Source organism: Mesoplodon bidens, assembly GCF_964165515.1.
Source record: "Mesoplodon bidens genome assembly, chromosome: 11".
Taxonomy (NCBI): Eukaryota; Metazoa; Chordata; class Mammalia; order Artiodactyla; family Ziphiidae; genus Mesoplodon; species Mesoplodon bidens.
In genome coordinates, this window is record NC_138167.1 from 61,557,545 (window position 1) to 61,573,395 (window position 15,851).

The 15,851-nt window shown below is 51.6% G+C and overlaps 1 protein-coding gene across 1 annotated transcript in view; it reads right to left on the reverse strand.

Annotated features, from left to right (window-relative positions):
- Positions 1 to 5,921: 5,921 nt before the first annotated feature.
- FBLN1 (fibulin 1) overlaps positions 5,922 to 15,851 on the reverse strand; it is a 78,071-nt gene continuing 68,141 nt past the window's right edge. Inside the window, exon 17 of the mRNA XM_081250021.1 lies at positions 5,922 to 6,269. Within this exon, the coding sequence (XP_081106147.1) occupies positions 6,130 to 6,269 (140 nt within the window). The 3' untranslated portion in view covers positions 5,922 to 6,129. The remainder of the gene's footprint in view (positions 6,270 to 15,851) is intronic.

The following is a 15,851-nucleotide window of genomic DNA, read 5'->3' on the forward strand; positions in this document are numbered from 1 at the left end:
AAGACTGAGACCAAGGGGACACATAAGGCACACGCATCCACACTCAAGCGGGCCGTATTTTTGATTTTTTTTTTTTTTTTTTTTTTTTTTTTGCGGTATGTGGGCCTCTCATTGTTGTGGCCTCTCCCGTTGCGAAGCACAGGCTCCGGACGCGCAGGCTCAGCAGCCATGGCTCACGGGCCCAGCCGCTCCGCGGCATGTGGGATCTTCCCAGACCGGGGCACGAACCCGTGTCCCCTGCATCGGCAGGCGGACTCTCAACCACTGCACCACCAGGGAAGCCCCGGGCCGTATTTTTGAAAAACTTGAGAAAAGCTGTACACCTGAAACTAATACAGCATTGTAAATAAACTGTACTCCAATAAAAAATTTTTTAAAAAGTGAGAAAATAACAGCATTCATTCACTATCTATGCTCTCCAAGAAATCGATAAACCAAGAGATATATTATTGAGTGGGAATTTAAAAAATATATACATATATGTATACACACACACACACACACACACATGATATCAGTTTCCTAGGGCTGCTGTAACAAATTACCATAAACAGTGGCTAAAAACAACAAATATCTATCGTCTCACAGCCTGGAGGCCAACGGTCAGAAATCAAGGTGTGGGCAGGGCTGGGTTCTTCTGGAGGCTGAGGGACACTTCTTCCCCGGCTTTGGTGGTCGTCGACAGTTTCTGGTCTGGGGACCCCTCGCTCCAATCTCCTCCCCCGTTTGCACATGGCCTTCCCCTGTGGGTCTCACTTTCCTTTCCTTATAACATCACCAGTTGTTGGATTTAAAGCCCTCCCCAAATGCAAGATGATCTTATCCCAAGAACCTCAACCTGATCGCACCTGCAAAGACTCTATTTCCAAATAAGTTCACATTCACAGGGACCTGGGGTTAGGACTTGGACATATCTCTGTGGGGGACACTATTCAATTGCCTACCCGTAGATAAATGGTACCTTCTAACTTGAAATTTCATTCACCAGAGGCGGGGTGGAGGCGGGGAGTTGTCCTTCCTGCCAGCTCGCCTTTGCTCAGCCTCCTCGCTGCCCCACTACAACCAGCCTTGGGGCCGGTGCACAGGGCCTCCCGCTCATGCCATTTCCTTTCCCTCGTCCTGCCTGGCCTCTCATTCCCAGCTCTGACCACCTGGCCTAGGAGTGGCCTAGAGCCCTGCCTGGGACTGGCTCACCACACCCGCAGCCCCAGGTCAGGCGGCCCTGGGATCATTTAGGGTGTGCACTTGAAACACCTGTTGTAGGAGAGAGGTCCGCGCCCTGGGCGGTAGGCGTCCAGGAGAAGCCTCAACTCTGGGAGGCATGTTAGGGCTGAGACTTGAAGGATGAAGACGGACAAGTCCATTCTGGATAAGCCATGAACACAACCTGGAGGCCGGTCTTGTAAAACAGTCCCAAGGTGAACCCTTTGGTAAGGAAAAGTTTCTTTTGTTAGGGGAATCACCGCCTTCTATTTTGCCCCCCATGCCAGGGAGCAGGGACTGCTTCTTCTTTATCTTTGTATCTCTCCTGGGGTCCTTATACCCATCTTACTAAATGCTTGTTGAGCTGGATTGGAAATATAAGCCACTTATTAGAAAATATGAAGGAACCATTGTTAATATGGTTAGGTGTAACAGGTGTGGTGGTTGTGTTTTAAGACACACTTATCATTAGAAATGCATATTTAAAAAGTATTTAAGGTTTTGAAATAGGAAGTGACAAGATGTCTGGGATTTGCTTTAAAATATTCCTGCCCTCTGCCCTCAGGATTCTGGAGAGTAACTGCTTAAGGATGGGCTGGCACAGTGACTTCCTCCCAGAGAGTCCAGAATTGATGGAGGTGAGGTGCTGGGGCGGGGAGAGTGACCTTACAGTGGGGAAGTGCGACAAACACAGGTCAGCCAGGTGACCAAGGTCAATACCACAGTGATCAGTCACGTTGACGGCACATGCTCTGGTGTGATGGGATGAGGGCACTTCACCTCTGTGGTCTCCCTCCTCAAACCCATAACCCCAGTCCAATCACGAGAAAAACATCATGCAAAACCTAATAGAGGGGCATCCGACAAAACACCTTCCCACTCCCCCTCAAAACTGCCAAGGTCATCAGAAACAAGGAAAGTCAGAAACCATCACAGCCCAGAGGAGCTGGGATCCTGGGTGGGGTCCCGGGACAGCAAAAAGGCGTTAGGTACAAACTAAGAAAACCAGAATAATGTATGTATTTTAGTTAATAATAATGCATCAGTGTAGGTTCATTAATTGTAACAAATGTACCAGACTAATGTAAAATATTAAAATGGAGAAACTGGTGGCTGGGTATACAGTAACTCTGTACTATCTTCACAGTTTTTTCTGTCAATCTAAAACTGCTCTAAAAAATAAAGTTTATTTTAAAAAAAATACTCCTGCAAAATAAAAGGAGTTGGCAGGGGGACGGGAGGCAGAGATGAAAAAAGATGGGCAGAGAGTTGATAATTGTTGAGGCTGAGTAACGGAGATGAGAAGTTTTATATACTCTTTTCTATACTCTAATGCATTTTTAAAAATCATATAATGACAAGTTTTTTAAAAACTGAAAGTCACAGATCTAGTATGTTGAGGGAAGAAAGCTCTTCATTCAGAGTTGTGGATACATGCTGTGGATATAGAAAGAGTACAGGACAGGAGATCACACTGTAAGTTCTGCAGGGATGGGAGCAGAGGGCCAGCCCAGGGGGTAAGACAGGCAGGAGGCCTCTTGGGAGAAGATGGCCCTGAGCTGGCCTGGCAGAGGGGCTGAGAGTGAAGTGTGTGTGTGTGTGTGTGTGTGTGTGTGTGTGCGTGTATTGGGGTACCATTACAGAGGTGTTCCTGGTCCATAATAGATCTTCAACAAAGTGTAATGTGATTATTAGGAGTCACAATGACTGTAGCCATACTTCCCTAGGCCATATTATAAAAGTTCTGCAGTGGCTCTATTTCTCCCTGGAGACTTCAAAAATCATCCAAGAGTCAGTTTCCAGGGCTTCCCTGGTGGCGCAGTGGTTGAGAGTCCGCCTGCCGATGCAGGGGACACGGGTTCGGGCCCCGGTCCGGGAGGATCCCACATGCTGCGGAGTGGCTGGACCCGTGAGCCATGGCCGCTGAGCCTGCGCGTCTGGAGCCTGTGCTCCGCAACGGGAGAGGCCACAACAGGGAGAGGCCCGCTTACGGCAAAAAAAAAAAAAGTCAGTTTCCATCTCGTTCCACTTCCAGGATGAAGAGGATCAACCTTAACCCTGGTCACTCCAGGATGCCAGGTGACCCAGGCCCTCCCGCCACAATGCTACGGCGCTGCTCTGAACATTAGAGTAGGTTCCCTTCATTTAAAGCAGACATGGCTTTCTGGTAGAATATTACAGCACAAGACCTTCTGGAACCTAATGCAGCTGACACTGAGCACTGACAGTAATTACTTTGCAAGAATAATGGGATAAGTACTGTCTATCAGGTGCCCAACCCGGAGTGTGACGTGAAATATGAAAAATTAGGCTCGTGTGTAATATACACGACTGTCTGTCCCGAATCTCTCACAGATGATTAAGAAAAGGAAATGCAGAATTAAAAAGATGCCTGGCTTCCGGAGGACATTCGTGTGGCTTGACAGTGGCAACCGTTATCATCGTCACCATTGTTACCTTTAACAATGAATAATGATAAGATCTCACGCAAGTACGCAGCACTTTACAGCTGCAAAGCCTTTTGCTCTCATCACCTCCAGGGCTGCTCACTGCCATCGGGAAGCAAGGCAGCTGAGCAGGGATTCCTTGCTCCATTTTGCAGATGCAGAAACTGAGGCTTGGCGGATGGCAGTGACTCACGTGGCTAGCTCCTGCCAAGGTGAGGTTCGGACCCGGCCCCTCTGGCTCTCTGAATCAGGCAGGAACAGGCCTCCATTCCCTTTTCCTCTCTGCTTTTCTACCCCGCAGCTCCCTGACCTCACCACCTCTCCTCTACCCTCTCCCATGCCCCGCCACCCTTCGTCAGGAAGGTCTGATTGGCCAGCTTAGGTCATGTGCTCACCTGTGAGCCAATCAATGGCGGGAGGCTTGTCCCTGTCCACCAATGGCACCTCTCACCTTAACTTGTTAAGAGTGTGGGAAAGGCCGTTTCCCAGGAGGAACCAGCGCCTATGTCTTCCCACCCGACTCCACCCAGGACTCAGGAAGGAAGAGGCTCCCAGAAACCTTCCTCTCCAAGGGCCTGCGCTCAGAACTGCCTGGCTTCTGCAGACTTGCCCCACAGGCTGCAGGTGGAAAACCAGAACCCTATGTGGCCTCCGCACTTCCTGCCCCTATATTGAGGCTTCAATTTCTGTGATCAGACCCCAGGCACCCTCCCCTTCCCGGCCAAGACCCCAATTCACTGGCACTGAGAGCCGCTCAGATGTCCCCTGCACTCGTCTCATCCCTGGACCTGACTCCCAGGACAGTCCAGGCCCACATTGACTCTTACCCTCCCCACCAGCTCCAGATGTGACAGGCTGGCCCAGGTCTGGCTTTGATGGATAAGTACCCCAAATGAGTGACCTCAGAAATGCTGGGCGTTCCCAAAGGTCCTACAGAGTTGGAGCAGGACAGGCTTGAATGACCAGAACACCGGCCAGGCTGAAATCCCATGTGTGGGGCTGAGAGCTCAGCTAGTGCCAGGGACCAGGCTGCTGAGATGAGCTGGGCACGAATGGGATGCCTAAAAGGATGGGATAAACCCAGGGCAGGATTCGGAGAGCACACGTGTGTGGAAACGAAGGGTGTGGACACTGAATTCCTGCGGGTCCCAGCGAGCCTCTGGGCATAGGCTGCTCCTGGCTCCACCATCCATGCTGAAGGTGGTGTCAGGATACCCCATAAATCCAGTCTGTCCGCGTCTCTTCTGACCTAGGGTTTTAGAGGAATGGAGTTTGGAGTCTGACAGACTGAATTTGAATCCCTTCTTTGTCTCTAAAAAGTTGTGTGACTTTGGGCAGTGGAGTTCCTCTCTCTGAGCCCAGTTTGCGTGTCTCTAAATAGGGCAAGACCACAACCCCTGGCTGGGTTCCCAGGAGGAATAAACGAAGCACCAGCTTCAGAATGCATGGGGCGTCAGTGCATCTGGTGGTCTCTCCCTCCCAATGAAGAGAATCCTTATTTCTCCCCAGCAACTTCTAGAGGGGATCAGAATGCCCACGAGGGACACCATCAGCAGAGCTCCGTGACGTGCCCGCTGGGCTGAGCGTGGGGCGTGGGGTGTGGGGCATGGGGGGTGCTTGAGCCCCGCTTCCTAGGGGGCGGGCAAGCTGTCAGAAATGATGTGAGTTGGAAGCTTTTCCAACACACGTGCTGGACCCCACCCCAGAACCTTGGGAGGCAGGAGGGTTTTGAGAAGGCCTGGGGGACTATTTGCAGGCTCTTTGCTAGTCAGGATCCCCCCTCTTGAAAGACTCCCCCCCACAGGCCATCAGGAGGATCACAAAGCTGTTTATTTTCCCACCTATGATGGATGCAGGGTGCAGAAAACCCAGAGATTCCTTTGGTGAACATACTGGAGCCACACACAAACCTAACTGGCTCTGTCTTTACTGAGGGATTTTTCTGTTTCCACAGAACTGTAATTCACCTTAGAAGTGCTCCCCAAGGCATTGTGGCATGCTGCTTCTGGACAGAATTTATCATACCTGCTATTCTTTGGCAGCTGCGTCCTTAGAATTGGACATACAAAATCTGATTGGCAAAAAAAGTACCAAATGTCAAATTTCATAAAATCAGGGCAAGAACTGGTCTTCTCTTAGCATTTGGACTAGCTGCCCCCTGAAAAATGTCTTGTTTTCCCTTGGCCCTTAGCAACGCCCAGCCCAGAGGCAGAAAAAGGGAGCAAAATTTAACTTTCACATTAAAACATAAGCAAGGTTTTCAACCAAACAGTTAGGTAATTGGACTCATTATTCAAACACCAAAATACAACAGATGGACTTATTCATCTGGCCCAGCTTAATACATGTCGGCCTAACACTACAAACAAATACATAAAATCAAGATATGTCTGGGTGGCACAAACAGGGACAGGGCATTGTCATTGTCAGCAATGACTTGGCCTGGAGGCACAGGCTTGGCTGTGCTGTGAGCGGGCCCTCAGAACCAGTACTCAGAGACGAAGATGTGGACGTTGACGACATTTCGGTGGGACACCACGCCCCCGACCACGTAGTTCATCTCTAGCCTCAGGACAGCGTGAAATGGGCCCACAATGGGCCGCACCTGACGCACAACACCTGGGGAGAGAGCAGAAGATGTTCTGGGAGTTAGCAGGGACTGAAGGAACACGGAGATCTGGGAAATGATTTCTCTCCAGGAATTTCATAGCTAGAGGAGGTCTTAGGCCTCATCAAGTCCCACCTGAACCAGATGCTTAGCATCTCCCCCCAAGCGGTCACTCCCGGGGTCTGCTGCCACCTCTAGGGATGAGTGACAGTGAGCTCGCCACAACCTTTCCACTGTGTGCGGCTCAGAGTGTGAGGGAATCTGTGCATGTGGGCTTTGGAGTCAGATGCCTTAGGGTCAACACCAGCTCCTGTTCTCTCTGAGCCCAGGTTCCCTCCTCTACCACCATCTACGTGACCGAGGATTTAAGAGTCTAAATAAAGGGCCTGGCATGGAGTAGATGTCGAGTAGACACCTGTCCCACTCCCTTCTACCCACTGTGCCCAGTTGTGACCCTTGGGAAGAAATAAAGCAGGTATGATCCTCTTCCCTCAGTCCCTCCCATTGAGGACTGTAGTGGGGTCCCAGAAACACTTTATCTGAGCAGAGAAGTCCCGATTCCCCATGGGACATACTCCTGGCTCCCTCGCTCTCCACACTTCTTTTCTGGAGGGTGACACCTAAGTTCATTGTTCCGTGTTCATGGTAACAGGTAAGCAAGAGGCGGCTCAGGTCCAGCCCAAGCAGGGCAAGCAGAAATGGGACAGGTGGCAGAGTGGAGACAGGTGTCCATTCTGGGGAAGCAGAAACCTGTGTGAAGCTGCTGGAGGTGGCAAGGAGTTCTGCCTGGACCAGATAGGGACCAGGCAAAAGTCATGATCCGAGGCCTCCCCTGCCAAGGCTCAGAGTACACGGCAGACAAGCTCAGCTCAGTCACAGTGGAAGAAGGAACAACCCCAGGCGTTCTGCAGACTTGCAGGGGAGCGGGGTTGGGTGATAAGAGTGGATTCCATAAGTCTCCCCAGACCTGTGCCTGGAAGCTCCACGTCTCCAGGCCGGACCCTGCTGCCACTGCCTGGCCATGCAGGGCAACCCCAAGGCTCATGGAGAGAATGCTCCTGCGCTCTGGGACCAGACAGATGGGGCTAAGGTGAGTGTTATCCACCTGCATGGACTTGGAGAGACCACCGTTCTCTCTGGGCCTCAGATTCCTCAGTGAGCGTATGATGCCACCTGACCCTGTGCTTCTGCACTGTGTGATCCAGACACCCCAGCACAGCGTCTGCCAAGGTGTGAGCTCCAGGTGTGCAGGGCTACCTCCCCACCAGACCAGCAGGCTCAGTGCTTCATTTCCACTTGAATTCATGCATTTCTTCAACTGGTACCAGACACTGTTCTCGGTGACACCGAGAAAACGAATAGAATCCTGGCTTCAAAGCTGGTGGCAGATGTAGATGAGTGCCGTGCTCTGATAGAAGTCAGCACATTGTCCAGCAGGGGCAAGGATGGAGGTGAGGAAGGCTAGGGGATCAGGAAAGGCTTCCTGGAGAAGGTGGCCCTCCCTGCAGATCCTCAGTGCCTGGCACAGAGCAGGTGCCACCCATAGCTGTTGACATTTAGGAAAGGTCACTCCTCCATCATACCCGCTCTGATATTAGGACTTCCCCAAAGTCATGTGGTGCAGGGGTGTGCCAGAGCAGCCGGCTCTCTGCTTGTGCCACATGACAATCTCCATGGCTGATCTCAAGCTACCAACATGACGTCACAGAAGGCAGGGTGGGAAAGAGCGCTCAGTGCCCGTACACCACTGCAGGGATGCCTGCAAAGAACACTCTGGAGCCTGCAGCTCCTCAACCACGTACTGAGAAAGAGTCACTGATTGTTTGCTGCATCCAACCGCTGATTCCAAGCTGGTCTCTACAAACAGCCCTGCCACAGACTTGGGAAATGTGCACACGGGGCAGAGCAGTCAGGCCCCTGACACCCGTCCCGTGAGGAGCGAAGGCTCCAGGGAGACCGAAGGGTCCCGAAGGCCTTTTGCACCAGCGGTCAGTTCCCAGTCAGGACCACCAAGTTCATGCTCAGAAGGGGAATTTGGGCACGCCCTCCCCCCTTTCACTCCCTGAGCTTGAGTTTCAAAAGTGAAATGCCCAGCAGCAGGGCGGAATTCCAGGCTATTCTAAGCAAACAAGGGCTTTAGCTCTGATGGAGAGATAAGCACAGGCTTCTGCGGGCTGTCAGCACCCTTTCTCTGCCCCTGCTTGGCGATGACATGGCAGCTCTGTCCTGTTTGAACGCCCACGAACATCTTCAGCTCCCGGCTAGAGATGCGGGCTTGTCACCACCCTCAGTATGACCGGGCCACTCCCACTTGCCCCTCCCTGGGCACTGTCTGGGCCCGGGTCAGCGTGGCCCCTGTGGGGGGCATGGCCCCAAGCTCTCCTGCCTCCTCAGTACCCCCATCAGCATCACCTTCTTCTCTCCCCAGGCCTGAGACCACCACGGGCGCCCACCAGCCTCAGTGGCCTGGGTTACCTGCCGACGGCACCCATCCCAGGGGCGGTGCTCAGAGGGGCTCGGGGGGGCTTGAAGGAGAGGGTGAGAGGCTACGCGAGCCTGGCAACTATTTTAGGACAGAGAGCAATGGAGGTGGAGGGAACGCTTCTGCAAGCTACGATCAGATATGTATTTATTTCTATATATTATTATTATATTAAATACCATATAATTAATATGATATAGAAATATATAGTTTGATTATTATAAATACAAAATATATATTATAACCATATATAAAAATATAAGTGAGCTTATTTAAAATAGATCAAAATCTAATTTATATATAAATACTATTACAATGTATAGTATTTATATTTATATAAACTTTTGCACATATCCATACATTTTATATAGATGTTTATATAATTTATATTACTATTATATAAAATACAATTTATATATTAATATATAAATATGTATATAAAATGTAAATATTACAAAATAATGATATCACACACATGCACATTTAAATGAAGATTCCTGGCTGCATGTGGGAGCTTTGGTAGCATCAACAGTTCAGACCCACAGAAATTTCTGGGCCCACCTGTGTGTGCTAGGCACCGGGCTAAGGAACTAGTGTAGAGAAAATGAGGGGCTGTCCTTGGTGGGCTCAGCCTGGGGACGGAGAGGAAAGAGAAGGTGCTGATGCAGGGAGCTGGGCTCGAGGACAGGGTCATTCTAGCTGGACTATGAGACTGCAGTTCTTCAGGACAAAGGGTTGGAGTCCAACCGACCTCGGTCAGTAGCATGACCCCAGGTTCGTTATCCAACCTTTCTGAGTCCTCATTTCCTCTCCTGTGAAACAAGGATTAAACACAGCAACCTTCAGGGACTTCCCCGGCAGTCCAGTGGTTAGGACTCCGGCTTCCACTGCCAAGGGCGTGGGTTTGATCCCTGGTTGGGGAACTAAGATCCCACGTGCCGCACAGCGCGGCCAAAAAATGAAAAAGAATAGCAAACTTCAGAATCAGAAACAAAACCATCCCAAGGCCATCCTGCCCCTTCTCCCTCAGAAGTGACTGCTGGATGTCACAGAGCTTCCCAATGTTCAAATGTGATCTGATTTTCAGTTAAAATAGAGCTGAACTCTTACGTGATTGAACAATATGGCAAGAGTTGAATATTTTTATTGGATTGACTTAAAAATTAATGAGAAAGGAAAGCTCTGAACGTGTAGAAAATGTACCTAACTATGTCGTGTTAGGGCGCTTCACGAGGTTTAGTTTTTACGATGGCCGAAGCCCAGAACTGCATGCTGTTGGCTGACTGTTCCGACTGTAAACAGCTAAGAGACAAATGAAACACTGAAGGAAGCAAAAGGCTGCTTTAATGAAAAGGGTGTTGAGAAGGGGCTGAATTTCAGATACAGGTCACATTCAGGGCCTGGATTTTCTCAGGATCTTTGCATTTAACAAAAAAATTGATTAAGGTGGAAGAAATAGGTGTGCTGCAAGGGTTAAAGAAATCATCGTAGGAGTGTACACAGCAGGTGCTGAGGAATGTGCCTCCCTTCCCAGCCCTCCAGAATCAGCTTCTCTGTCCCTCTCCTCTGACCTGAGGTCCACACTGAATCTCCAACTCTATCTATAACCCTAGTCAGCCCAGGGTTCCTTTCCCAGGCTACCCACGCCCACTCAGTAGACCTGACCACTTCTTCAGCCTGGCCACACTTCCTGGGGGCTCTGATTGGGTGAACATGCTCCCTTCATTCCCAGGTTACTTCAAGCCTGAGTTCCACCTCCTGGTCCTCACCTTCACTGAACCTAAACTTTCTCCTAATATCACTTCTTTCTTCACAGCTTTCCTACCCATCCATCCATCCGCCCATCCATCCATCCATCCATCCATCCATCCATCCATCCATCCATCCATCCACGCATCCATTCAATAGGGGCCATTCTGCACAAGGGAGGTTTAAGGAAGATTCTACAGAGGAGCTGACTTCAAATCAGATTTTGAAGAGTAAGTAGGAGCTAAGGAGGCAAGTGTGACATGTGCAAAGGCCAAAAGTATGAAGGTTCGGATCAGCTCTGGGAACAGTGTTAATCTTGGGGAAGATAGATGGATGAGGCTGAGAAGGTGGTAAAGGGCTTCTCCAGGGACCTCACACCTCGTCAGGCTCACAGAACCTGGAACCCAGGTCAGCAGTTTCCTGGCTTCCTCCCCAACACCGATTCTAGACCAGTGTTCTTTCAGAACTACCGACAACATTCCCAGTGCAGGGAAACAAGAGAGGGAAGAAGAGAAACCCTTGCTGCCCATATGCGGCATCACAAATATTAGAAACTGGACCTCCACCAGGGGTCCGATTCCATCATCCACTTGATTCTACAGAGGTATGGTTGGCATCTGCTATGTGCCAGGCACTGGGGACCAGCTAGACTGCCTGTGTCCTCTTTCATGAAGCCTCCGCAGCCCCACTCTGTGTCTCTCTTGGCTGTACCACTGCATCTGCCCAGTGCAGGGAATATTTACAGTTTGGCTCCCCCTTCACGGGCAGGGTCTGCATCATGCTCATCTCTGTCTCACTGTCCCCAGCCCAGGGCCTGGGGCAGGACACAGCAGAAGCACCATTAAGATTATTGAGTGAGATGAAGGCAGGGAAGAAAGAAGGAGAGAGAAAAGAGAAGGAGAGAGGAAAGAAGGGACACCAGTCCTTGAGGGCCCCTCAAAACTCTGTCCTGAAGGAAAGGGGGCCACTGAAGGCTCCGAGAGCGGCTTTATGTGGAATGACCATTCCAGCAGCAAAATGCAGGACAAAGGGAGCGGTGCATTTCCATCACGCCTGCCTTGTCCATCTTACCTGCTGGAGTATTTACCTCCCTACCTTTCAAGAGCCCCAGGAAAAAAAAAAAGGCCATGATGCTGAGTTCAACTGTGTTAATCTTCCAAATCCTCATCCTTGGCATTTCTGCTTCGGGTCTCAGACACTGCTGGTATTCCTCGGCGTGTCTGTGCCTCTTAAAGATATAATTAAGCCTTTTTTTCCCTTTGAAAAATGTAGGTCCCCTCAGGCGCTTCATCTTCATGTCTCGTCTCTGCTTTGTAAATTGCAGCTGATGTGCCGGGGATGCAGAAGCCTGAACACGGAGCACAAGAGTCCAATGGGAGACCTCCGTCACCTCTTGGGGACTCTGGTCTGGATTCCAGGCCCCTGAAGCCACCTCCAAGCTTCTGCTGCTTGACCGAGGTTGCAACTGATTGTCTCCCGGTAGTTTATAAGGAGGAAGACCAGCCACGGGGCCGACTGCATGAGACATTGATCTATAAAGAGACCTGGAGTCACAGCTTAGGTTCCTATGCTGGTTCCTTAGAGACCAGTCATGTGACCTTGTATGAGTCACTGTCTTTCTGAAGTCCAACCTCCAACTCACAAGTCCTGTGATTCCAACCGACCAAGTGAAATGGTGTGAACAGAGTTGTTAAGAGTATCTTAACAAAAAAGATGATCAATCTAGAGACTGCATGATATCTCATGCCAGTGGAAACTGTGCTTTTCAAAAGACAGAGGTTCAAGTTAGAAAAGGAAGAGGTAAGAAAGCCACATGTCGGGACTTCCCTGGTGACGCAGTGGTAAAGAATCCACCTGCCAATGCAGGGGACACGGGTTGGAGCCCTGGTCCGGGAAGGTCCCACATGCCTCGAAGCAACTAAGCCTGTGCGCCACAAGTACTGAGCCTGCACTCTAGAGCCCATGAGCCACAACTACTGGAGCCCGCGTGCCACGACTACTGAAGCCCCCGCGCCTAGAGCCCGTGCTCCGCAACAAGAGAAGCCACCACAATGAGAAGCCCGCGCACCGCAACAAAGAGTAGCCCCTGCTCACCACAACTAGAGAAAGCCCGCGTGCAGCAACGAAGACCCAAAGCAGCCAATAAATAAATAAATTTATTAAAAAGAAAAAAAAGAAAGCCACATGTCCACATCATAAAAGAATAAGAAGTGGTCACTACCTGAAATCAGGTTATAGAGTCATTTGTCTCCCCACTGCAATGTGAGGCCAGAGGCCAATGGCACTGTCTTTCCTGGTCACTCTTGTATCTCTCGTTCTTGAACATAGTAGGTCCTTGGTCCTACTATGGACCGGACACACAGGAGGCACTCAGTACATGAATTGCTAAATGAATGAATGAACTAAAGATCAAAGTGCTAAGCACAATTTATAAAGTTGAAAGTTACCACCCAGAAATGAAAGTGTCAGGAAGGAATGAACAATCGCCAAAAGTCACTGGCTTTTCAGGCATTGACCGCATGGCAGGAGAAAGGCGATGCATGAGAGCCAGGTCTCACTGTCTGGCCCCGGTGGCCACCACACAGAGCCACGAGCAGGGGGAAGGTGATGAGTGGGCCTGTATGACAAGCTGCTGGAACCCAGGAGCACGGGAGGCCCACGTGGTCTCGCCAAACACAAGCACAATGGGCGACTAGAAAGGAGCAAACCATCACCCAGATCTCGGGAAATCTGCCTTGATAGGAATAACGATCTCTGCAGGCTAGCATTAACAGCACAGACCAAAGGCAAAGAGGAAACATCAGGAACACAAAGAAATGCGGTCCATACTTCTAAAGCAAACAACTTGGAGTACTGATGGGCTTGGAAAGAGGTCCACAGCAGGGGAGGGAAATAGAAACGGAGGGGCCCCACGTGTCCACTGCTCCATCCTGTTCTCCCCACACTGCTGGGAGGGAAGGATCATCGCCTTCCTTCCACTGGGGACGAGAATGAGGTTCCGGGGGCTGTATGTCCCGGACCGCCCAGCCCTCAGGGCACGGCGTCCATCCAGCCAGGACTGACCCCGAGCCCAGCTCTCTCCACCCCACGGCATCTGCACTCTCCTCACGGTGTGACGTGGTTTGGAGGAAACTTTACTGCTCTTAGCTGAGTCATCGCTATAGGGCAAAAATGGCAGAAAGAAACTAGAGGGTAATCATATCATTCATTGGCAGGGAAGGAATGGAGCTCCTGACACCCTGTCTTCTCTTCTTTCCCTGAAAAACGCCCAGGTGGGAGCTTAGAAGGAGGGGGACAGGTGTCTGGGCCACATATCCAAATACCAAATGGCACCCAACGTGCCTCAGCAGAACTTATCCTCCCGATTTCTTGATTATTACAAATGCGCTTTCTCCATGGGTCTCCTGTGAGCTAAACGGCACAGTTTGGACAGCTGCAAGCAACTAAGAGTCAACCCCCAGGGTCCATCTTTCCCTAGGGGAGAAATAGCAGAAGAAATGTCAGCTCTGCACTAAACTTTTCAGACTCCTTCCAGGACGTGGGTCCAAACATTTCCAGGGCGCGTGGTTGGTATGGTCCCCACCCCCATCCACTATCTCCTCCCCCTCATCTCAGCCACACTCGCTGGGGCTTCGTGGTCCGAGGTTCCAGCAACAGCAAAGCAGGTCCCAAACCCAGACCCCTGCCTGCTGCCCTTTCCGCCAAGCCACATGCCCTCACCAGAGGAAGAGAAGGCCTGGGCAGTTTTCCAGAAGGGATTTACCGTCTGATGCACCTGCTTTTACCAACTTGGCCAAAACTGTGACTGTGATGGGAAGGCTGAGAAACCCTTTCCTCTTCCTCTGTGTGTCCTCCCGCCTGCATCAGCCCCTACCCACGTGCCCGCTGGAGTCCCTCCCTGGCCCAGACCCAAGCTCATCAGCTCACTCACATCTCTCCAGATGCCCCCAGATGGGCAACTGGAACTCCCCCACCTCCCCCAAACCCGATGCCCTTCCCCCAGGCCCCTGGGCCGGGCACTTGGAGTCCACAGGCTTCTTGCTCCAAGGCCAGAACTCTTCTCGACCCGCCGCCCAGCCCCCGGCCCACAGCAGCTGAAGGCGCCCCTTGATTAGGCCCCGCCTCCCTGTCCAGCCTGATTTCTCAGCACTGGCCATACTCCGGCCACGCCAGACCCCTCACAGACCCCCAAGATGAGCAAAAGCCACGAGAGGGCAGGATGAGCAGGGGTCTGGCCAGCTCGGCCTGACTTAGACTCAAAGACGGGAAACTGCAGAGAGACGGGTCCTCCCTCTGCTTTGCAGGCATTGAGGCTGTGCTACCTCCTTCTCCAGAGGTGATTAGGCCCCGAGGGATTAAGAGGCCCGCCTGGATGGTGAGTGCAGCCTGGGCGCCCCGAGCCCCCCCTGCTGCTGAGCTGCACGGGCGCTGGGGTTACAGACAGTGAGAACAGCGCTGGTCTGCGTCCTCACGGAGCTCTGGGCCGCCGGGGAGGCAGACACAGATGATGGGGCGTAGAGGCCGGTAAAGGTCAGCACAGGTGCTTTGGTAGCGCTAAAGGGAGCACTCCGCCGGGACCCGGTACGGCGCCCATGCACGCATCACCAAGGACTTGACCTGGAGCTGGATTCTGACGGACAGGGTGGCCTGGCCAGAAACAGGCCTCGGGGAGGGGCTCAGGTGGAGAATTTCTGCTCTCAGTTTCCCAAGTGGGTGAGAATTAGGGGGGAGGGGCGAGCAAGGAGGCCAGCAGGTGGGCAGCGGCTTGATGGCCCCAAGGAGGTGAGACCCTTTCCTGGAGTGATGGCGTCACTGCCAGATCTCAGAAGGAGGGGACATGCTGAGGTTTGGTGAGAACCATCACTTTTTCTCCTTTCCTTCCCAAGAGGCACTAAGAATGAGCCCATTCAGGACAGAGAGGGCTTCCTGCTGGCAGGGCGGCAGCCTGAAACACCCAAGCCTTCAATTCCCTTTATCCCCGGCCAAGGCTCCACAGAGGCTCTTCCGGCACTGGATCCTCAGAAAGAGAATCACTTGACCGGCCAGTGACTGAACATTTGTTATGCACCGACTCTAGGTACTGTGTTCATGGCTACCAGGGAGGCAGAGAAATTTCAGGACTGGGGTAGAAACTCAAAGAGGAGGACTCTGCCTGCTGGTTCAAGGTCACAGAGGATGGTCATGGCAGCAGGAACCCCACACCGAGTCCCAACACGCTGTGTGCATGCCTCAGTCAGGCCCCCTGAGCCTGGAACTCCCTCCGTGCCTCAGTTTCCTCACCTGGAGAATGGGACCATCACCCACAGGCTTAAGTGACACAATACGTGTGTACAACATGCTGGAAGAGTGCCTGGCACACAGC